At 42.4% G+C, this 24959-nt stretch overlaps 1 protein-coding gene across 1 annotated transcript in view; it reads right to left on the minus strand.

Moving 5' to 3' along the window:
* Positions 1–6734: 6734 nt before the first annotated feature.
* Positions 6735–24959, minus strand: part of plxna3 (plexin A3) — a 243431-nt gene continuing 225206 nt past the window's right edge. The window contains exons 25-32 of the mRNA XM_051653449.1: positions 23337–23496; positions 22524–22627; positions 22274–22370; positions 21710–21900; positions 18550–18719; positions 18023–18235; positions 12862–13012; positions 6735–12370 (exon numbers count right to left, since the gene is read on the minus strand). Of these exons, the coding sequence (XP_051509409.1) occupies positions 12275–12370; positions 12862–13012; positions 18023–18235; positions 18550–18719; positions 21710–21900; positions 22274–22370; positions 22524–22627; positions 23337–23496 (1182 nt within the window). The 3' untranslated portion in view covers positions 6735–12274. The remainder of the gene's footprint in view (positions 12371–12861; positions 13013–18022; positions 18236–18549; positions 18720–21709; positions 21901–22273; positions 22371–22523; positions 22628–23336; positions 23497–24959) is intronic.

Genomic DNA, 24959 nt, shown 5'->3' on the forward strand with positions numbered 1-24959 from the left:
GCCCCGTTAAAGGAAGTGGGTGTCCGCATACTCAACTACCTCGACGACTGGCTGATTCTAGCTCACTCAGGGACCTCGTGCTCAGGCACCTCAGCCGGCTAGGGCTTCGGGTCAACTGGGAAAAGAGCAAGCTCTCCCCGGTTCAGAGCATCTCTTTTCTCAGCATGCCGTTCAAGCAGAGAACAGCGGTTCCACTGAAACATTTTCAGAGTCTTCTGGGGCATATGGCATCCTCGGTGCCGGTCACGCCATTAGGGTTGATGCATATGAGACTGCTTCAGCACTGGCTTCAGACTCAAGTCCCGAGATGGGCATGGCACCGCGGCACACATCGCGTGGCCATCACGCCGATCTGCCGCCACTTGTTCAGCCCTTCGACAGACATTGCATTTCTACGGGCAGGAGTTCCCCTACAGCAAGTGTCCAGGTCCATCGTCATTACGACAGACGCCTCCAATCGAGGCTGGAGCGCCGTGTGCAACAGGCATGCAGCCACTGGCTCCTGGACAGGACCGCGACTGTGTTGGCACATCAACTGCCTCGAGATGGTGGCAATATTGCTCGCCCAGCGGAGACTTTTGCCATTGATCCGGGGCAAGCATGTGTTGGTCTGGATGGACAACACAGCGACAGTAACATATATAAATTGCTAAGGCAGCTTACGCTCACGTCGCATGTCGCAACTCAACACATCAACACCACAGAGGACGTGCTGTCATGGCAGGTGACGCTCAGGGGAGAGTGGAGACTCCACCCCCAGGTGGTCCAGCTGATTTGGAGTCGGTTCGGCAAAGCATGAGTAGACCTATTTGCCTCCCGAGAAACCTCCCACTGCCTGCTCTGGTATGCTCCGATGGGGCCCCCACTCGGCCCAGACGTGCTGGCACACAGCTGGCCCCGGGGGCTGCACAAGTATGCATTCCCCCATTGAGCCTACTTGCACAGATCCTGTGCAAGGTCAGGGAGGATGAGAAGCAGGTCACCCTCGTGGCCCCATATTGGCCCACCCAGACTTGGTTCTCAGACCTCATGCCCCCTTGCGACAGCCCCTCCCTGGTGAATTCCCCTGAGAAAGGACCTTCTTTCTCAGGGACAGGGCACCATCTGGCACCCGCGCCTAGACCTCTGGAACCTCCATGTCTGGCCCTTGGACAGGAGATGGAAGACCTACCAGCAGTGGTAGACACGATCACTCAGGCCAGAGCTCCCTCCATGAGGCAGCTTTATACCTTGAAGTGGCATCGGTTCGCGAATTGGTGTTCTTCTCGAGCTGAATACCCTCAGAGATGCGCAGTTGGGTCAGTGCTTTCCTTCCTGCAGGAGAGGCTGGAGGAACGGCTGTCCCCCTCCAGCTTGAAGGTATATGTGGCCACTATAGTGGCACACCACGATACGGTAGATGGTAAGTCCTTAGGGAAGCACGATCTGATCATCAGGTTCCTGAGAGGCGCCCGGAGGCTGAATCCTCCTAGGCCACGCCTGTTCCCCTCATGGGATCTCTCCGTGGTCCTTCTGGGCCTTCGTGGAGCCCCCTTTGAGCCGCTAGAGTCAGTCGAGTTGAAAGCCCTCTCCTTCAAGACGGCCCTCCTGATTGCGCTCACCTCCATCAAGAGGGTTGGGGACCTGCAAGCGTTCTCTGTCAGTGATACTTGCCTGGAGTTCGGTCCGGGAGACTCTCACGTAATCCTGAGACCCCGGCTGGGCTATGTGCCCAAGGTTCCCACAACCCCCTTCAGGGATCAGGTGGTGAACCTGCAAGCGCTGCCCCAGGAGGAGGCAGACCCAGCCCTGACATTGCTGTGTCTGGTGTGTACTTTGCACATCTACTTGGATCACACGCAGAGCTTTAGATGCTCTGAGTAGCTCTTTGTCTGCTTTGGTGGACAGCGGAAAGGGAACGCTGTCTCCAAACAGAGGCTTGCCCACTGGATCATGGATGCCATCGCTATGGCATACCAGGCCCAGGCCGTGCCCGCCCCTTCGGGAATACAAGCACACTCCACAAGGAGTCTGGCATCCTCATGAGCACTGGCCCATGGCACCTCTCTAGCAGACATCTGCAGGGCAGCGGGCTGGGCGACACCCAATACCTTAGTGAGATTTTACAGTCTCCGGGTTGAGCTGGTTTCGTCCCGTGTTCTGTCAGGTATGAACAGGTAAGTTTGGGAATACGGACAGCTCGCTGGGTGTATCGCTTGCGTATAGCGCCTTTCCCCTCCAAAGAGGCAAAGATGTGTGTTTTTCCCATGCGAGTTCATGAACCCTTGAACCCTGGATGTCCTTCCTCCCTTGCCCTGTGGTTCACGAATTCAGCGGAGGAATTCACAGCCGGAACCAGTACGTGTGCTAATATGCCCTTACTGAGGTAGGTGCTCCACAGGTGCTGGTTACTCCGGTAACCCCCTGTGATGTATTTTCCACAGTACAGTCCCCCTGTCGGCAGACCAGCGTCTCCCTTCCACAGAGCCCTCTCTGTCCCGGTCGCCGTGTTTGTAGAGCTCCTCCCCTTTCAGGCAGGACTTACCACCGCGCCTCTTCCATGTGAGGCTCTGAGCCCACATTACGTGTTATTACATGTTACCTCCCCTCCGGGCAGGATGTGGTCTCCATGGGGTCTTTTCCCCCTGAAAGAAAAGAATAGGAAAAGAACACCTTCCCCGGCACATATATTGAGTGTTAAAATGGCCCCAGCCGAATAACTGAATACTCTGTGGAGAGAAAACATAGAGAGAAAAGGCCACGGCTGGCGCGGCCTGCTTCCATACTAGATATGTCTCCCCCCCCCCAGGGATGTGGCGAACTATACAATGTTTTTTTGGGGCATTGGGGGAGGCTACGTGCAGACCGGTGCACCTGCTACTACGCACGCAGCAGCTCGCTTGCACCTGCACCGGCAGTCCACGTAACACAGTTCAGCTAGTTGTGGTGTTTCCTATAGGGAACCCTAGTGTCACTACATTGACACAATGTCAAGTGAGTGACAGAAGGGGAACATCCCCGTTACTGTCGTAAACTCCGTTCCCTGATGGAGGGAACGAGACATTGTGTCCCCCCACCACAACGATGTACTACCTGCTGAAATGGCCGGGACCATGTCTCGGCTCCTCAGCACAAAACCTGATCTGAGGTGTTCGGGGCTCTCAAGAGCGACTCCTAGTGTCACTACATCGACACAATGTCTCGTTCCCTCCATCAGGGAACGGAGGTTACGACAATAACCGAGATGTTTTCCAGTCATGGAAAAGTCATGGAATATTAGAAAAATATCTAATTGTCCTGGAATTTTTTTTTAGTATATTAAAACTGTTTGCCTGTGTCGCTAACAAGGTTTTTGATACATATACAAAAACATGGTAACGATCGAGATTCAGGATAGGTGGCAAATACACAAATTTGTATAATTTTTGTGTATTTACCAGTGGCTGCACATTGTGAAACAACATCAATGGTTTACTGTCATGAAAGAAGCCCTGTCATGTACATTTTCTCTGACAAAATATGATTTTTGTTTTTCATTCCAACATTGATGTTGTGTAAACTACAAAAACATTTAAGTTGTAAACTTGAGACAATGACAAAGGTCGAACCGCTGATTTTTTTTTATTTTTATAAATTCACACACAGATGTGGTAGTGTGGTGATGCGGCCTTTACACCTCGGGATGTAAAGTTAAAAAAAATTAAACGATCCGAGTCCGCTTATACCATGGTTACCACATGTAGGGCTCTATGTTTTCCGTGATGGGAAAACATGGACGAAATCAATGAATCCAGTCATAAAAATGTCATTAGTTATAAAATATAAAAATAATTTTAAAAACCCTGGAATTTCATATATTTGGGATGAAAATTTATTTTTGAATGCAAAATTAATCAAATTAAAATCGCAATATGTCTTTGTGTGATTATTAAACCGCAAAAGGCTGCTTTTTAATTGAATAAGTATATAATCTGCATGTGCTACGCCCTTCAAAATGAAGGACTGAAGCCAGCCGCTCATACACTTAAAACACTACATTATGATCCATCACATGTGCTCTGTGTGTGTGTGTAGTAGATAACAGAGAGCAGAGTGATCTGAAGCACACAGCACAAACAGCAATGTTTATGGTGATTTAATAATAATAATAATAATAATAATAATGATAATAATAAAACAAATGACTGAAATTTTCATGGAAATCCCTTGATCAATATGTGTGGGAACCCTGTAGCACCGACCACTACCTACTGAAATCAGTTAATAATGTTAAATATCAGTTCTTTTGTGCCACATAATTCTTATAGCTCAGACTGACCGATTTGCATGTTGTACTGTAGGTATGTTTTTTTCAAGACAAAGTGTGTCATGCAGCACTTGCGTAGTCATGCAACACATTTCATGTCCCCTCAGAATTGAGAGAGCTAGGTTAATGAGTGGCCCCCCCATCAGTATGCGTTATTTATTTATAAGCTCCACACTCCAGGGGCGGCCTGTCTTTTGCCTGCGCCTTTTTCCTCCCACTCTATTTCTATAATCCTTCCTTTCTGTTTGGGGGAACAGCTCTTCCGTTCTCTCTCTGTTTATTCCCATCAGATGTTCAGCACCTCACAATAAATATTCTACCCGTTCTGCTTTGTCTTTCCAAAATATCACCCGGCTAAAAAAAAAAAAAGAGAAAAAACAATAAGAGATGCCTCTGATTTGCAAACAAATCATGGAACATGTTTGTAGCAGATGAACAGACAGATTGATGTATTTCACAAAAAGACCGTGTTGGTCATGATTGTAGAATGTGAAGGCAGAATATTAAGGACAATGTCAGTCAACATTCACTTTTATTGTATGTGAAAAAAAAAAAAGATGCAATACAAGTAAATGGTGACTGAGGCTAACATTCCGCGTAACATCTTTTGTGCTCCATGGAATAAAGTCATACTAGTTTGGAACAACATGACGATAAGTAAAAAAAATTATATGTGAATGTTTGAATATATATTTCAAATATTTATTAATTTCAAACATGAATGTTATTATACTGTATGTATAGTCAATGTTCACACTGAGCTGTTGTATGGTTTCAGAAGACTTTAAATCAGAGATTATTTAGCAGAGATGGGCCACTTCTATTAAAATGAATGGGAGAAATTGGAACACTCAACCAAGGAGCTCTGAGCACCCAACAGTCAAAGGATGTAGAAAGGAAGTCCCGCCTTACAGTTAAAAGAGCCAATCACCTTTTAAATTCTGACATCACCTGTCATTCAACGCTAGAACGCGCATGCGCATTAACTATACAAGCCGGGAAAATGTATGATACTGGTATCATAAATAACAATTTATGATACCAGTATTGTCAGATTTTATTGCTGATTTTAAATATGTTCTTTGATCGTAATCTTGACCAACCATTAAAAATCCATAAACCATAACATTTTTGGTCTTTTTCCACTTAAATAGATAGGCGCTGCACAGGCATGACTGGAAATAGCCACCCAAGAGCGTTCCAAAGATGGCCGACAGTGGACTGACTTGCTAGAAAGACTTTGCTTTAAATGCAGCATAAGTCATTTGGAATACTTTTACAGTGCTTTTTGTGATTTTTAAAATTACATTATTGTGACTACTTTTATCTGCTTGTCACACATTTTATATTGTTGAGAATTGGTTTGGTTTAGGTGTAGGGGTGGGATTAGGTGCTCAAAAGTATATATATATTTAGTGTAATGTAACTAACAGTGTTGAATAAAGTACCCAATTGTCACACTTAAGTTAAAGTAAAGATACCTTAATGGAAATTGACTCAAGTAAAAGTTAGAGTAGCTCTTGAGAAAAATACTCAAGTAAAATTATTAAAGTAACTGAAATGAAATGTACCGAAGTATCAAAAAGTACAGGTAAATGGCATAAATAACGGCACAGCCGGTACCTTGGTTAAATGTAAATAGTAACCATTTTAACCACTTATGAACTGCTAAATATTACACATAAATGAACAGTTCTCCAGGAAAAATTGTGAGATGAACAAATGATAAACAACTCTATCAGTGATTCACAACAATATTTATGTCTCAAAAATGTATCAAATTAATTTATAGCCAAAAACACAGATAAAATGTACATGAACTGTCTCTTCACTTTAGATTCTCGTGTGGAGACGCCACACATGCTGTTTGGGGTTCAGGGTGATTTTGATTCAGATTTGTGAACTGCTTTGTCTTCAAACCACTTTTTGAACTAATTTTACCGATTCAAAAGAATCAAATTGATGAAAAGATTGGACTCAAACAATTAATAAAAGTCATCAGAAATATTTATACTTGATTAAAGTACAAATACTAAAATGTTTTACTTAAGTACATTAACTAAGTATTTGTACGAAATTATTGTGACTAAATTTACCTGTTCATTACATGTTTTATATGGTTGGAAACTGGTTAAGTTATTATGTAGTATAATGTGGTAAAATGTAACTAAACTTACAGTGGCAAGAAAAAGTGTGTGACCCCTTTGGAATTACCTGCATTTATTTATAAATTTGACTTAATATCTGGTTTGGTCTTCATCTAAGTTACAATAATGAACAAACACAATCTGTTTTAACTAATAACTTAAATTATTGTATTGTTCTTGTACATTTTGAATACATCATTCAAACATTCACAGTGTAGGTTGGAAAAAGTATGTGAACCCCTAGGCTAACAACGTTAACACAAGCTAATTAGAGTCATGAGTTGGCAAACCTGGCATCCAGTTAATGAAACGAGATTGGAGTTGTGGGTTAGAGCTACTTTGACTTCATGGAAAACATTAAACAGGCATGGTTTCCATGGCAGGACACCACGAAAGAAGACTTTCCAATAAAAATATTGCTGCGCCTGAATTTGCAAAAACACACCTTGACACTCCACAATGCTACTGGGAAAATGTTTTATTGATGAAACTAAAGTTAAATTGTTTGGGAGAAACATGCAGCACTACGTATGGTGTAAAAAGGGCACTGCATACCAACATGAAAACATTGTCCCAGCGGTGAAGTACCATGGAGGGAGCATCATGATCTGGGGCTGCTTTGCTGCTTCAGGGCCTGGACCGCATGCCATCATCGAGGGAATGATGAATTCCCAATTTTATCAAGATATCCTACAGGATAATATCAAGGTGGCTGTATGCCAGGACAATGACCCTAAACATCAAAGTAGATCCACTACAGAATGGCTTCAAAAAAAGAAAATCCACCTTTTGGAATTGCCCAGTCAGAGGCCAGACCTCAACAGAGATGCTGTGGAATGACCTCAAGAGAGCCATTCACACCAGACATCCTAAGAATATGGCTGAACTGAAGCAGTTCTGTAAGGAAGAATGGTCCAAAATTCCTTCTGAACATTTTGCAGGTCTAATCCTCAGCTACCGAAAACAGTTGGTTGAGGTTATTTCTGCCAAAGGAGGATGGACCAATTGACTGAAATCCAAGGGTTCACTTACTTTTTCCACAGCACTGTAAACTGAGGTGAGAACTGAATGACAATGACAGCAAAAAGTAATTACAGTTACGCCTCCCTTACAAGACTTCCCTGGCTATGTAGGAAGCATCGATTGGGCGGATGAATGGTCAGTTATACAGTGTTATTCAGAAATACGGTCATTATTCAGAAATGAATGCCGCTCGACCAGACAGAATCAAGTATTCCAGAATTCCATGTAATAATTGGATAAAACTCATGCATGAAACAATAACATGTTCTGACAAATCCATGTCTAAAATGGTCAACCCCAAGTCTGATTGAAATTACTGAGAAATAACTTAACTGAGAGCATCCATTACGCTGTAAAAGACATCAATCAGTGCACTGCAGGAAAATATACTAATTTGATGTTACTTTTAAACCGTCTTGTTCGTGCATTTTCTCTAAATGAGAGTGATCAAAGACATCGAGAGTGCAGCGGAGTTCAACTCTGCAACAGGCAACTGATAAAAGTCTGTCTTTTAATCTCTCGTGGGCAGAAGTATCAACATATGATGATGTTGTTAGCTTGATGTGACTCCTAAAAATGAGTCCCTCACAAAAAAACAGGGCTGGCTAAGCCAGAAAACGTTAAATTTCAGCATGAATTTGTATAACCTGCTACCTTGTCATGTAGTAATTACTTTAAAACTACGGTCTCTGTCTGAACTGCTGAAGATCTTGCCTGATAGCTAAATGTCTTTGATCTAATCACATTTAATTAATGGAGAAGCAACCAAGACAACTCCAACGCAAGTTTAGAAAGGAAAGTCACAACAGATATTTGAAGTACACAATCAAAAGCATCAAGGTGTGATTTCTGTAGGTTTCACTGAGACACTTGTCTTTATTTGAATGAAAACATCAAGCTCTTGAGACAAAATAGTCCTTGCAGATGATTATACAGTATATACAAAAACAATAACAAAAAAACATTCAAGAAATATACAGCATCATCCACATATCTTTTAATTAGCAAAAAAAAAAAAAAAAAAAAAAAGAAAAGAAAAAAGTAAACACCATGCTTGTCCTTTAAACAGGTTAGAATCTAATCTTTCAAAAAAAAAAAAAAAAAAAAAAAAAAAGCACTGAGTAAAAAAAAAGGTGCAAATATATACAAAACACTTCATCGCAACCAGCGTTTTAGACTCATTCTTGCAACTCCCTCCAAATTAAAACAAAGTTTAAACAATAATTTAAACAAAATTAAAAAACAAGAACACTTCAGTCCAATAATTAGACAAAATATATTTATATATTTATATAGAATTAAGGACTAGGCATAGCAGTTGCCCAATAACCAGTCATCCAATCAACCAGTCAGACACAAAGCTCTCCAGACACAGTTAATAAACTCCATATAATTCTGAAAGTGTAAACAAGTATCTGTTACAATAAAATTGATTAAAACATTTGGGATAAAGAGACAAACCGACACATAAATTAGAATTAATTCATCTGAGACAAAATGTTTTTTGTTTTTTTTCTTATTCTTTTATAACTAGAACACTGACTGAAATGTAGTTATGGATCTAGAACAGACATTTTCTTCTACTGTTTCTACTGAAAAAACACCACAGTTATTTTCCCCACGCACTCTGCTTTCGTCCTTACAAGTTACAGGTGCTTTTAAGAGTATGCCGTTTAACCACAAAACAAAAACAAACCGCAAAGCACCTCATTTGACTCTGAGTTCTGCTTGTACGAAACAAAACAGGTGATTTTTATGATATATGGCTATCGGCCGGAGGCATCATTAGCGTTAGCTCTGTCTTCACCAGTCTACGTAAAAACACCCCAGTGGGCAGTTGCACTTAACGATAGTCTTAAGTTATCTTACAGGCAGTATGTACGCAACCAAGCTAAGTTCACTTCCTCCACAGTATGTTTGGCTTTACTCACAGTATAGAAAAATCAGATGTAAACCTGACGGTGTGGTTTCAACCAAGATAAATAAAAAAGTTCAACCACTGATATTTATTTTTGTAGATTTATGATTGCGTTTAATTTTACAGAGTGGTTCGTCCAGACCACGGATGTTGGTTTCACACCTTCGTTGCTGACTATGCAGCTTTGTCAAACAGGCAATAATTCCTGATGGAGGCGTATCGTTTTGCAAGAGGTTGAAATGCCACGGCAGAACCCAATTCACGAGCTGACCCCATTCCCTGCATTGAAAAAAGATAAACAAACACGAATGTTCAAAAGGATACCGCTTGATTATCACCCTGCAACTTTTTTCATATGTTAATGAGCCCCACATTTAGTTAAAAAACATCCTGCCATCATAATTCAACAATTCCAGCCTTGAGAACGTTCACGCACAAAAAGTTTGCTTTTGATGATGCTACATCTAGACGAAGACTCATTTTCGTTATCATGTTCGGTACTAGAGCTTGTCAACTTTCAAAACAAATTTAAGCTCTACAGAACATCCAAATCCATGTAGTAAATTTGAAAGCAGGTTTTATTACATTCAATGGAACTTTGCAGTTCATTATATACAGATCTTCTTTTTTTTCCAGAGTTTTTAGACTGTGTCCTTGCAGGACCAGGTCTGCCGTTAGTAAATGTTCACTAAATGTTTAATTCCTGTAAAATAATTACCTGCAGAAGTTCATAGTTTGTGAACAAGGCAATCAGCATTTATGAACATCAAACAATCCAATGACACACACTTTCGGATGGAAAAAGGGCACAATCTAACAACGAATGAAGTATGGTATGATTACTAAAAATAATTATCATAACACAACATTTGGGGGTTCTATCCAAAGCTTGATGATCATTGAATATCTACATTCAAACTCAAAGCACAACTAATAAGGCCCCAGTGGATTTACCTACCGTTTGATGATCCGTTTTGTGATTGCTGTGTTTATTTGCTCGGACTGACCTTGGTAGAGTCTAAAATAAGGATTTTTACATTTTTCAGACTATGTTGAAAACAAATAGATCTCCCTGTAGTCCTGGATGTGATCTTGTAAGGGTGTTTTTTTGTTCAAATTCTGTGTATAATGGATAATGGAGGCTGAAATTAGCACAATATCTTAATTTATTCATGCTGTACATTCTCGGTTGTTGAGACTAAATTACTCAAACACAATCAATACGCAATTAGTCAGGGCAGAACTCATATAGCAAGGAACGTAAAAACATCTGAGAATATTTTGAAAGTCATGTATATCACAATACGAGCTTCCAACCAGAGCATCTGGAATAAAACCGGTAGTTTGCAGTTCACCTCCATGGCAGCAGAGGGCGACACTGCCGTCACGGAGATGACGAAACTTGCATCTGATAAAGAGAGGAAATAAGTGTTGTTTGTGTATACAGACAGAACTGACACAATCATTGTATTCAATCAAGCTAGAACCCTGTCGCAATTCGCAATAAGGTGGGGATAACTACGAAACTTTTAAAGAACAGTGTTGGACGTGATTTTTTTAACTCTGGCTCGGGACTAGGGGTCACAATATCTCAAAAATTGCATTTACTTGTTAAAACAGCAATAAAACAATCAGTAGAATGAGTAGAACAGTTGCCTCTTCGTTTGTGCTTGGCATCGCGAACATGTTTTGCCTGCCGTTTTGACAGAAGAACAGGAAAATGTAAATTGCATGACTCCGCTAGCTAACATTGAGAATTTAGAATCAGGACGGTGAATTTGGACACACAAGGAACTTAAAACTCATGGCTTGCAGGTAAATTTGAGATTTATTGCTCTAGATGGATCTACTACATTAAAGATGCCTGACCAAGGGACAAAACTTGGTCCTCGCCCACGCAGGGACCACAGAAATCTGAGTAAACACTCCAAGCCTCACAGTAACACAGCGGTGTACAAAAAAGCTAATTGCGCAGGGATGTACAAGAAGGGTAAATATCCCCAATAAGGATGAACACACATCCTAGGGTACATCTCGGCAAGGGTTCGAGAGTCATATCCGGACGCAACGAAAAGGCAAGCTTCAAAAGACGCTGATCCATTCCTCTTGACATGAAGTGGTCCATTTGACCCCAAAATCACGGAAAAGGGAAAGAAAAAGTGATAAAAAAGCCGCTTTTATAGGTCTATGGCATTTTTGAGACAAAGAGGAGAAGGTTCCTCCACTTCTGCCCAGCTCTGATACTACCCATCATGCAGTTTTCTCCAACATTTGGTCTCCATTTTTTATTCATTCTGTCATAAATATCATTTTCTGTACCTTGTCACCCCAGCACAGGATTGTTCCAGGAGTCTTGAGGCATCTTTAAGAGGTCAATATAAATTTATCGAGAATTGTTTCCAGTCCATTGCATTTGTCACTCTCAGGTTTACTAAATGCTGCTTCTTTTCTCTCCCAAGTAAGTTATTTTTTATCCATGGCACCATCTTGGCAATTAAGCAGTTTCCAAGGCAACAACAATGTGCACCTTTCTCATTGGAATGTAGTATCTGATCCACAGTAGTCTGAAAAGTTTGTTAGGCAGTTGCGTCAAAATGAATGGTGTGTGAAAGGCCAGCGCAGAAGAGCCAAGCTGTGCCAAGGCATTCAGTCCAGGCATTAGGAAGTGAGGGCATTTGGGTGTACAGGTTCTGGTCCAGAAAAACATTGGGCTTCATATGCTGTGCTGTGGTTCCTTTAGGAGTTGATTGTCCAGTGTTTTAAGCCTCGACCTTCTGCTAGCACAAGCTGTGGATGTTCTATCACAGGTCAGTCCATCCATTGGACTCCAATTGCGTTGCAACCCACCCACCCCCCAACCCCTCAATCTCCCCTCCCATTTCGACCAATCATTCGCTGCCCTCAGCTGCTGCCAGACATCAGGTTAATGGCTTGTTCCAGTTTGTGTCGTAGCTTGTGTTTGCGGCAGTAGCCGTCTCGATCCAGTGCTGTCAAGATCTGTACGAGAGAGAGAGAGAGGCCATTAACTGAAGGCCAAAGCAATGTAATATTTCAACATTTTACAGTCATCGTTCTGGATTTCAGGACGTGCACTGGAGCTCATAATGACAATGATAAATGATCTCATCTGTGGTTCATCAAGACCAAACCACTGATGCAGAAACAACATTTGCAATTCAATTCAAATTGTCTTTAAACTAGTGATACACATTATCATGCAAGAGTTCGGAAACACTTAATCTATGTTTCTCACGATCAGAAAGACATTGTGAGTCAAATATAAGTTGTGCCAATTATAGCCACCATGCTCTCTAAATATCAGCCATCTAAATACCAGCCATCGGCCATTGAAAACTCATATTGGTTAACTACTACTTGAAAATACTTCAAACATTAATTCTGCTCAACATGAGAAGTTAATCTTCTGTTTAAATGTGTGACATTTAAGTGTGAAAAGTGTGAGTGTGAAATAGAGTCACATGTCTCACCTCTTCCTTGTACTTGTTGATGTAGAAGTACAGTTCACTGAGCGCGCTCAGTGTGTTGAACTCATTGCCATGGAGACGAGACTGCTCTACCAAATAAGCGTCCATGTCCTGATCACTGATACTTGGCATCTTACTGATGTCTCTGTAATATCTTAAAAAAAAAAAAAACACATATATAAATACTCTGGTTATAAACAGTGATAAATGATATATTTGAATTTGTAATAAAACAGTTTATAATGGATCTACAGGAGTCTCTTGCAGAATGACTACGTTTAAACAGAAACCAGAAAGCGGCTTACGACAAAGCAGTGTTCCGGTTTACATGCGCTGTATACACTGTACTCTTTACTCCCGTATACATGAGGCTTGGTCAGTAAGCAGCTTTCTCCACAACAATGTAATTTTCCAGCAACGCTTGTGTAAATAACAAACATGGCATCCAAGGAAGACTTTGCTATTTTATTCTCCATTGATTCACTTTATTTCCAGATATTCCAGAGTTGTTGTGTTTGTTTTCTTAACTTTGCATTGCGACCTGCCTCTTATGTAAAACTCTGGGATTCCCCCAATGTAAGAGCACATATACACAAATGTGAGGGACCGTCGATATTTTACATTGGTGTGTATAAATGGGTATAGTTTATAGTGTATGTGCTACTTATTTATTTACATGGCCACATTAATCTGCATTCTAGAGGAGAAACCTAGGTTTCAGAACACCGCTTTCTGCAAAAACCCTGGAATAAACAGTTTTCTTAAGTGCATGTAAATGTGGTAATTGAAAACGTCCTGGTTACTTGCGTAACCTCTGTTCCCTGATGGAGGGAATGAGACGTTGTGTTGATGTAGTGATACTAGGGGTCACTCTTGGGAGCCCGAAACACCTCTGGTCTTTGATAAAAGGACAATGAAAATTGGCGAGTGGTATTTGCATGCCACTCCCCCAGACATACGGGTATAAAAGGAGCTGGTATGCAACCACTCATTCAGGTTTTATGCTGAGGAGCCAAGACAAGGTCCGGCCATTTCAGCGGGTAGTTCAGCGTTGTGGCAGGAGGGACACAACATCTCATTCCTTCCATCAGGGAACGGAGGTTATGCAAGTAACCAGGACTTTCCCTATCTGTCACTCACTCAACGTTGTGTCGATGTAGTGACACTAGGGGACCCTATACAAAATGCCGCAACTGGCTGAACTGTGTTACGTGAACTGGCAGTGTGTGATGGGCAGACAATTGTGTGCCTCATAGCCAGTGCACCAGGCCGACACGTAACCTCCCCCAACATAGTTATGAGTGTCGAATGGCCCTCTGGGGACAAGTCGACTACCCAGAAGACTGGCTAAACCAGTCGTGGCCTCTTTTCCCTTTCTTTTTTTCCACTCCATAAAAAAGAAGGGGGATTATCTGACTGGGCCACCAGGTCTAGTCGGGGGGTGTCCTTCCCAAGGGGAGGACACCGCAGAGACCACACTTCGCCCAAAGAGAGGGGGGATATTTCAGTGTAAAAATACGTCACATGGTCTTGCCGACCATGTGAAGAGTCTCATGGTAGATCCTACCCAATGGGGGAGAAGTTACTACAAACATGGAGACTGAGGCAGAGGTGGCTCTGTCCAAGGAAGACGCAGTTTGTCAACAGGGAAACGAATTAGCGGAAGATATACATCGCATGGGGTTACCTTACAGGGAACAGCCACATGCGGAGCACCTACCCCAGAACAGGGCTCTTAGTTTAGCACGTGTACTGGGCCGGCAGCGAGTTTCTCCGAAAACTCGACTGCCACAGGGCTCGGAGGAAGTCAACCAGGGAACACAGTTTGTGAACACTACTGGGAATTAATGCCGCACGTCTTCAGCTCAGAGGAGGTGAAAGGCGCTATGTGCAAGCGATACACCCGGCCGGCTATCCCGGGCTTATCTGCTTGTATTGCGTGCCACTACCTGGGACGAAACCGGTTCCACCAGGAGGTTGTAGAACCTTGCAAAGGTGTTGGGTGTTGCCCAGCCTGCTGCTCTGCAAATGTCTGTTAGAGAGGCACCCCTGGCCAGGGCCCAGGAGGCCGCTACACCCCTGGTAGAATGGGCTCATAGCCCTACCGGGGATGGCACATCCTGGGTGTGATATGCTACAGCTATGGCGTCAATGAGCCAGTGGGCGATCCTCTGCTTGGAGACTGCGCTTCCTTTCCGCTGTGCACCGAAGCAGACAAAGAGCTGCTCAGAGATCCTAAAGCTCTGTGTGCGATCCAAATAGATGCGTAAAGCACGCACTGGACAAGCAACGACAGGGCTGGGTCTGCCTCCTCCTGGGGCAGCCCTCGTAGGTTCACCACCTGGTCCCTAAAAGGGGTCGTGGGAACCTTGGGCACATAGCCCGGTCGGGGTCTCAAGATCACGTGAGAGTAACCCGGACCGAACTCTAGGCACGTTTCGCTGACAGAGAAAGCTTGCAGGTCTCCTACCCTCTTGATGGAAGTGAGCGCAGTCAGGAGGGCAGTCTTCAAGGAGAGTGCCTTATGCTCAGCTGACTGCAAAGGCTCAAAGGGGCCTCTCTGTAGACCCTGAAGAACTACAGAGAGGTCCCATGAGGGAACGAGGTGCGGTCTGGAGGGCTTCAGCCTCCTGGCGCCTCCTGCAGGAAGGAAAGTACCGATCCGACTGCGCATCTCTGGGGGGCTCCTCATCCTCCCTGACCTTGCACAGAGTCTGTGCAAGTAGGCTCACTGGGGGAAACGCATATTTGTGTAGGCCAGGAGGCCAGCTGTGTGCCAGCGCGTCTATGCCGAGGGGTGCCTCGGTCAGGGCGTACCAGAGCGGGCAGTGGGAGGATTCTTGGGAGGCGAACAGGTCTACCTGTGCCTGTCCGAATTGACTCCAAATCAGCTGGACCACCTGAGGGTGGAGTCTCCACTCTCCCCTGAGCGCAAGCCACGCATCCAAGTTCCGTGCAAGGGGACCAGAGGGACAATGTCGTCGGACGTACCAGCAGGTGGGGCCTCACGGCGGGGCGGAGCTCGAGGTGCCACACCATGTCATGGCCGTGGTCTAGGGACTGAGGTGGGCTCCACGCTGGGGCCAGGACGAAGGGGTGGGCTGCGGTGGAGCCGGTGCAGTCACCGCAGGGGGACGCCCTTGGCGACGAGCAGATGGGGTGCGGGATCTTGAGCTGCGCCAGGGCAGGATATGCCGGTTAGCCTCCATCTGCTGCTTCACTGTCAAGAACTGCTGGGCAAAGTCCTCAACGGTGTCGCCGAATAGGCCAGCCTGGGAGATGGGGGCAGCAAGGAACCGTATCTTGTCGGCCTCTCCCATCTCGACCAGGTTGAGCCAAAGGTGGCACTCCTGGACCACTAATGTTGACATCGTCCACCCGAGAGACCGCGCCGTGACCTTCGTCACTCGGAGAGCGAGGTCGGTTGCCGAGCGCAGTTCCTGCATCAGATCTGGGGTGGAACTACCCTCGTGCAGTTCTTTTAGCACCTTGGCTTGGTGGACCTGCAGGAGAGCCATGGTGTGCAGGGCAGAGGCGACTTGTCCAGCAGCGCTGTAGGCTTTGGCCGTCAGGGATGACGTGAACTGACAGGGCTTGGACGGGATCTTTGGGCGTCCGCACCAGGTGGCGGCGCTCTGCGGGCATAGGTGCACTGCGAGCGCCTTATCCACTGGGGGAATCGCCGTATAGCCCCTGGCTGCTCCGCCATCGAGGGTATTGAAGGTGGGGGAACTGAGAAATCGGGACCGGGCAGTAAAAGGTGCCTCCCACGATTTTGTCTGCTCCTCGTGCACTTCCAGGAAGAAAGGCACTGGAGCGGGGCATGGCTGCTTTGAGCGGTGCCACGAGCCCAGGAACCAATCATCGAGCAACGAGGGTTCAGGGGAGAGCGGAGGGTTCCACTCTAGCCTGACGCTCGTGGCCGCCCGGGAAAGCATGTCCATCATCAGCCTGTGACTGGGTATTTGACCCCGAAGGGGGAGCCCAGCTGAGGCATCTGCATCCGACTGGACAAGCCTGCTCTCCGATGCTGCGCTCGAGAGCTCATCAGCTTCGTGGGCTCCGAACAAGAGGTTGAACTCGCCATGAGACGAGCCAGCAGACTCATCCGGAAGCCCGATTGGGGCAGACGAGCATGCTGGGGAATGGGAGGTCCGCAGGGGGATACCCAGCGGAGGCGATCCCATTGGAGTCCCCAAATCGCCCCAGTGCTAGCCGTGCTAGCAAGCCGCGACTGCAATGTTACCATGGTCATGTTCTCGAAGTGAGAACATGAACCATCCACGAACGCTGCCTCTGTGTGGGTCGCGCCCAGACACAAAAGACAGCGATCGTGACCGTCTGAAGTTGAGAGGTAACGACCGCAACCAGGAATAACACACAATCGGAAAGGCATCTTTAAAAAGACGCATCTTTAAAAAGACGTTCCATGTGTGCCGCTCTTTTAGAGAAATATACTCTTTCAGAAAAATATACTCTCTTTTTTCTGCCGAAGCGCCCAGGGGCGTTCTCTGCAGTGCACCAGTGCAGAGGAGGGAGAAGCCGCTGAAATGCGCCGTCAGATCCAGCAGAGATGAAAGAACAGTCGTGTGAATTCAGCTCAATGAGCATGACCGTTCGGCTCCAAAGAGAAAATCTGAATGAGTGGTTGCATACCAGCTCCTTTTATACAGTATGTCCGGGGGAGTGGCATGCAAATACCACTCGCCAATTTTCATTGGCCTTTTATCAAAGACCAGAGATGTTTCGGGCTCCCAAGAGTGACCCCTAGTGTCACTACATCGACACAATGTCGAGTGAGTGACAGATAGGGAACCAAACCGATTCATTTCTGTCTATCAGGCTACCTAATAAAAGACTCTATATGTGTGGAATATGACCGCTCCAGTAAAAAGGATCAATATTATTATTATTATTGCTCATAATTAGGGTTAGGGATTTGACCAAACCTTTTACACTAAGTATTAAACTTCAGCACACAACTGTGCTATGAACATGAATGATACCTCAAATCATGCAGACTATTGAGGACAGGTGTGCTATTACTTTTCTAAGCAATCAACTTTGAACCTTCTTAGATCTTTAAACACTAGGCTACATCAATCAGATACACAATCTTTGATACTCTGTCATCATGGGTGCTGAGTACAGGGTCTGCTCTTACCTCTCCACCCAGCTCTTGTAGTTAGGGATGTCTTTAGCGTAGAGGAGTTTGTTGGATGGAGAGTCTTTGCCCAGACGATGCTCAGATGTCGAGCACGAGTCCATGAAGGTCTGAGCCACCACGGACAGACAGGCGTCTGTAATACTGTTCTTATGAATGTCAAAGACAAACTGAGGGTTCTTTATCACATTCACCCAAAACCGCAGAGGCAGGCTGGATAGAGAGAGAGGGAGAGAGACAAAGCAACATCCCATTACATCCAAACTGAACCAAAAGGCTTTTAGTGATCATGGTTTGTTTTTCGAATCTCAATGTTAATTCAGAATGAAGACAATTCAAAGACAGTACGTTATTATGGCAGACAACAGAACTGAATAGACATTGAAAAATGTGGCTTTAGAAGTCAATATATTGTTCATTTTATTTCCATATCATTGAACATAAGTCTATCACTGTATTTATTAAACTGGAACAGAATTGCCAACACAGCTAGACTTCAAAACATAAAAAAGTGCTCTGTATCTCACCAGTTGCTCTTCCAGGTGTGCCGTACATCTGGGTCGGTGATCTGTCTCTTGTCCGCCTGCTCGTCCAGGAAATCAAACATGTATTTGATGGCCAGTGGAAGAGCACTGCCGCGATGTGCCGTGCTGAATACTGTCTCAAACAGATCATCCACAAACTTCTGCAGTGTGCCCTACAAACACAACGCACACACTCAGAGTTACATGGAGGTTCTAACATGGGTTTGGCCATAAGACTGCTTTCTGATTGGCTGTTACCAGGACCATGAAAAGCAGGTCAAGATTTCAGTATCTACATAGGCAAACACTATTCATATTGATGGTTTAAACTGACACATTTCATCGACTACAGTTGATGTTTCTGCTAGTTTTAGTGGTCTAAGATCAAATTGAGAAGCTAAATTATTGTGGCAAAAAAGTGTTGAATCTTAAGGATGTAGAATTTTTGTTATTTCCTTAGCAATCACTGGGCGGCGCCATGGTGATTCTGATTGCCGCTGGACTGTTTTCTGGTTCTGGCCTCCATAAGAACTACCAAAACGAGTGATCCGGATGGAGCGCAACAACCATTTTGAGCGTTAATTGTGGTAAAAATATGTTTAGGCTACACTTGTGCAGTTGTTGGCTGTCATAACAACTCAAAATAAGTAATGATATCAACCTACCACCTAACCTCGGGCGTGATGTCATCTACTCGGGTGAAGCACTCCAAAAAGACGGTCATAGTGACTCTGTAAATTATCGGCACTATATTTTTTTTTTTATTTGGCAATTTTTAAAAACGTAATATGCTAAATGTCAAAATATCTGCAATAAACATAAGCCGGATGACCGGAAAATGAAAACTGGCTTCAGTTATGAATCATGGAACACTTTCATGGATAAAACTTTTTAAAAAAATGTCCACTAACACGTTTTCATCTAAAAACCCATTAATTTCACTAAGTTTTTGCTTTCTGTCCACACTGAGATGGCGTTTTGTTTAGCAAAAACTGAGCTTTATCTCTCAAGTGGATACTACGCATTAACTATGTTTCCATCCAAGGATTTTTTGTGAAAAAAGTTTTAGCGCATCAAAATAAAGTGTCGACAATATATTTCCGGTTTAACTCTAGCGCATAAACTATATGTCGATATTTCAAATGTCGCTGGTTTTAAAAAAAAAAAAAAAAATAAAGAAAAAACTGGTTTGGAAACACTTTTTGTCTGGAAAATTATCATTAACGCAAAAATATAGTGTCACATGACAGATTTAACCCCAATCATTAGCCTGTGTTAATCATGATGACGGTATACATCCTTGATAGCCAATTTATTGTATGTGATTATGGATTGATTTTAACGCCGTAGCACAGATCCGATGTTGCAAACATGACACTTCCAGGAGTGCCAACACAAATATCCCGTATCATGCACATCGACAAGTGCACGGAGAACAAATTAATGGCCACTGTTTGTGATTAATTTAATCCATCTGTTTATTTATAAAGTTGCTTTTCCACACCATTCAAAATAATTGACGGCAGTCATGAAATTAGCCCATAATACACTTTTTTTTTTTTATAAAAATAAATAAAATAAAATAAAAAAATATTCTGTGCACAAAGATGTTTTAAATTACAAATAAATACACAATACTAGAAGAAAAGTGTGCTTTTTTGGAACACTAACATATAGCCCAATTCTATACAGTTATTGTTTAGCTTACTTTTGAAAAAATGCTGGCAAAATTCCCTGTATTCAATTAAATAAATTACCAAACGAAAAACGCATTAAATAAATATAATAAAAAAATTACCAAACGAAAAAAATGATATTTTTAGTCCTATATATGCCTTTTTTACACCAACTTAAATTAGCCTTACCCTGTTCTATAGACAAAAAAAGTCGGCTGAATGACATTATCAGAATGTTCTACACTTATTTCAAGACTATAAACTATCAGAAACTATTTGTCTAATGCTGAGTTCACTTTCAGAAAATGAGCTTTTGAACATTTTAAAACTTTTAAATATTTTAAATCTAACCCTTTTTACCTCAGATCGCATTTGCTGAGATTCTTCTTCAGAAAATGTAAATTGCATTATGACGCTAAAATTTATTTTAGATGACAATCAAGTTCAGTTGGTCGTTAAAAGTTGCTGGACAAATATGCGGGACATAATGCAGTTGTGATGGTGATGCTTTAATTAGATGATCGCGAAAAGTGGATGGAAACTAGGCTATTGTAGTATGTACAAGGAAAATGGAGATATTCGAAAACAATGATGCATTTGTTGTAATGTGACGCAATCATGTGATCCATCCAACCCAAAACAATCAAGATGGCGGCCCATGTTGTAGTGGCATTATTGTGCCTGATATCCACTTTGAAAGCGTTGTTAAAGATAAATGTTAATTTGTACAACCTTCACATTGCACTTCTTTAAAGGTGACGGGAAGTTTACTCAGAATTGCTGTCCGGCAGTGGAACACGAGGACAACTGTGTTTCAGAGCATACATGGAAATGATGCAGGGCCAAACATCTTAAGTTTTTTCCGCATGCCCAATAAGGGAAATTAAGTGTTTTTGTATGTTTTAGTGTGGATGAAAAACTTTTGGAAAACGTTTGAAAATGGCAGCGTGGGCGGAGAGTTTTCAGTTTCTTAACGTCATCGTTATATTCGGTGGAGGACAAGGCCGTTCAATGTGGACAAAAGGCTTAAACGTAGCAAAATCAAAGCGTTTTCAAATGAAAACTTTAGTGTGGATGTGGCCTGAGAGTTCCTGCTCTAACATCTGAAGCCACTTTAAAATGGCCAATGTACGCTCACCTGAACTCACATCAGTAATGTGGCTAGTTGCTTGGCAACTGTAAACTGTAAGCTAACAAACTATACTATTTGAGCAAAAATTCTTTATTGTGAAAGTTATCATCAATAAATTTGTCATTATTAATACATTTATTAATTTATCTATCATATTGCGATTGCCACCATTTTATGAAAGCAATAACTCATAATGCCATGTGTTACAGTGATTTTACCACAGTCTTTAGGTATTCTGCTTCGTGCTGTGCCTAAAACATCCCTTATCTGTGGTAAAATCACTGTAACCAGCCTTGACTTGACAGTGAGATACAGTATGAGATAACGACAATCCTTTATACTTATGTTCATGTACCTTGGTAGCCAGCAAGCGTGTGAGGTAAATCTCAGACACCATCTTGCTCCCACGGTCCCCCTCACGCTGGTCTGCGTGCTCGTGGTTCTTCACTAGGTGCCAGAGTTTGGTGCCTGTCTCCTGGTCAGGGGTGATCATGGGAGCTCTTGAACGTAGACTGTCTGGACTACTAGAGGTCCTGAGGAGGCTCTCTACACCACAACAAGAATCCAGATTACTGACAGGTACTTCAATCCTATTCTTTAAGTGGTAGTTCCCCAAAACTGAAAATGATATCATCATTTACAACAATCTACCTAAAATCTCCACTGAAATGAAAGCTTACGGATTTGGAACAACATAAGGGTGAGTATAATGACAGAATTTTTTTATTTTGGGTGAACTGCCCCTTTAAGAGCTATTGTAAAACCAAGCTAGTGAAACCGAACACAATTTCAGCCTCTCACTCAAACAAATTTTGGGTGGCATGACACAAAATGCTCAAAGTCACCATGATACATTCAACAAACAAGGCCAAAGCCGAGGATTGTGTGGCGTAAAGTGATCCGAAAGACAGCGGCTTACCGTATCTACTGAGGGAACGGGTGAATGTGAAGGAGTTGGCGATGTTGTAAGCTGATACTTGCTTCTGAACCAAAGCCACCAAAGACCCATCTGTCACCTGATATAGAAAAGGAAAACTATAAAAAACATCTCTATTTGTGTGCTTGTGATGTGTGTATCTCGTATCATAGGAAAATGCTGTAGAGCACACAACAAGCATTTGTAAACTCGGGAAACACAACAGATTAGCTGCCAGGAAATGTTGTCAAACCTGGTAGTGTGCCAGTGTGTTCAGTCTCTTCCAATCACTCTCGATTTTTGTGGTGACGTCTTCGTCTTGGAGGATAATTCTGGTTAGTCGACCCTGCCGCCATTCTGTAGAATGTAATTTTCCATTAAAATAACATGAAAAAGCATTCACAACAAATTTATCTTCTGTAATTTTACATATTTGTAAGGGAAACAGAAAATTGAGCAGGACACAATGTGGATTAGGGCTCGATTTTATCAATCAGGATTTGATTGGATTGTAAAATGTTGGTCTATGATATTATTGGTTATTATGATTTTCCCACCCACATGGCCTTGGTTACCCAATATATTATGCTTGGTTGAACAAAAAGACCAGGGACATTTATTGATAGAGTTCTGTACGTCAATTTTGATTTCATGTTGTCTCTAAAGACTCCATCAAATGGCTTGTCAAACACAGTTTTCTTTCGTATGTTGACATACTGAAACAGGAAGTTGGGGCGGGACATACTGAAGGATAATTTTCATGGATATTCTCATCCTGATTTTGATTGGACAAAAATGTGTATAGTGCAAAACGAGAAACACTGTACATTTTTAAATGTGTATATCTGCATATATAGTTAATTAATTTCAACTTGTAGCAGTACTCTAGCCTATAGGTGACCTCAAAGCTAAAAGATATGGGACTAAAAGCGAAATAAGTCACATTTTTATTTCATAGGGACTTTAAATATTATTCTATGGCCCCAAATAGGACTACATAAATAGGGGCTAAAAAAGCATACAACACTGATACGAATTCAGACATTGGCTGTAAGCAGTTATTTACCCAAGTCCATGTCATCGGCCTGCGGTCGCTGAGAGTACGGGATGCCTTTGTACACAGCATCTAGCAGCTTGTCCTTCACCTGAGTGATCGTGTCACAGTTTAGCACCTTAACAGGTATTTCAGTACCTGCCTCTCCCTCTGGAGGAATACACATGAATGTCTGAAAGAGTGTGAGAGAGATAAAGAGATCTTTAGCATTAAAGGTAACACTTAGACCAATTTTTTTATGCCTGTCATCCACACAAGAACAGAATATTCCTCAAAATGAAAAAGGAGCATTTCGAAAACGATCTCCATTACTGCATACTTCAGAATACGATAACGTTAGAAAAATGAAAATGGAGTTTTCAAACAAAAACATATTAGTGTGGACTTGGAAAAAGTGAAAAGATAGTTTCAGTTACACATTGAATGCCAGAGTTTTATTTAAGGCACTTAATAGCAAGTATTGTACAGTAAATCTGCATTGTGCTGTACTTACAGTCTCTATACATTTTTGTTGCGCTATTTATCAGTGTTTTTTCTGTGCAGTCTTTTGTAGAGACTGCCAAGACATTATGTAAATTAATGTGATGACTAGATAATTCACAAAAACCTCTCTGTTGGGAAAGCTACATTGAAACTGTAGCTTTTCAAGCTATAAGATACTCATAATTTAAAGTAGTTAAACTACAGTCAAGTTACAAAACATAGCGAACTACACTGAAGCTATTTAAAGTATATTTTGCAGTTCAGAATTAAATAATGTCATCTGATAGCTATACATTTAATTAGGGTGAAATAAGACAAATTAGTGTGACAGTAGGAAAAAAGGTGGCAATGTCCCTTTAAGGCTAAGCAGGGGCTCAAGTGAATTAGTGAATCATTTATTTCAGGTTCATTTATAACAGGTTCATTTACATGATCTGTCTGAACGTATTGAATTGAATGATTTGGATTTTCCTGCACTAAATGTGAAAAATCAATGTGAGAGTAAGAGTTTGATTACTCTCTCAGCTCCATTGCTGTATTATGTATTATGTACAAACGTGTTGTTTCATTGTACTTGCATTTAAAGTACCTGCATTTAAATACATCTGTAGTTACACTGTTAACCTTACGCTAAACCCTAACTCTATCCCTAAACCTATCCATACCTCAACCTCAGTAGCAGTAAATGTGAATCTTGTGAGAATTTTGCATAACAATAGTTACATAATACATGTATTGTATGTATTTTAATGTTATTACATAGTAGTTAAAGACACCTAATATAAAGTGGGACTCTTTATGTTTATGGTGCAGTTTTGCCATTTTTGGAGCTTGTCAGCCCCAGTGCCCATTCATTGCATTATATGTAATAAAGCAGCTTGGGCATTCTGCTAAACTTCTCCTTTTGTGTTCCACAGAAGAAAAAGTAATATGGGTTTGGAATGACTTGATTATGAGAGAATGGATTAAATGATCATTACTTTTTGGGCAAACTATTGCTTTAAATGGGTCTGGAAAGGTTAACACACACATTAGTACTATTATTCACAGCTAGAGATTGGATGCTCTATTTCACTCCAGTCTGCCAGTGTATAAAAGATTGATATGGATCCCATTTCAAGCTTTGGCTTGATTTATCATAATAGCCATCTC

This window comes from Myxocyprinus asiaticus, chromosome 24 (genome assembly GCF_019703515.2).
Source record: "Myxocyprinus asiaticus isolate MX2 ecotype Aquarium Trade chromosome 24, UBuf_Myxa_2, whole genome shotgun sequence".
NCBI lineage: Eukaryota > Metazoa > Chordata > Actinopteri > Cypriniformes > Catostomidae > Myxocyprinus > Myxocyprinus asiaticus.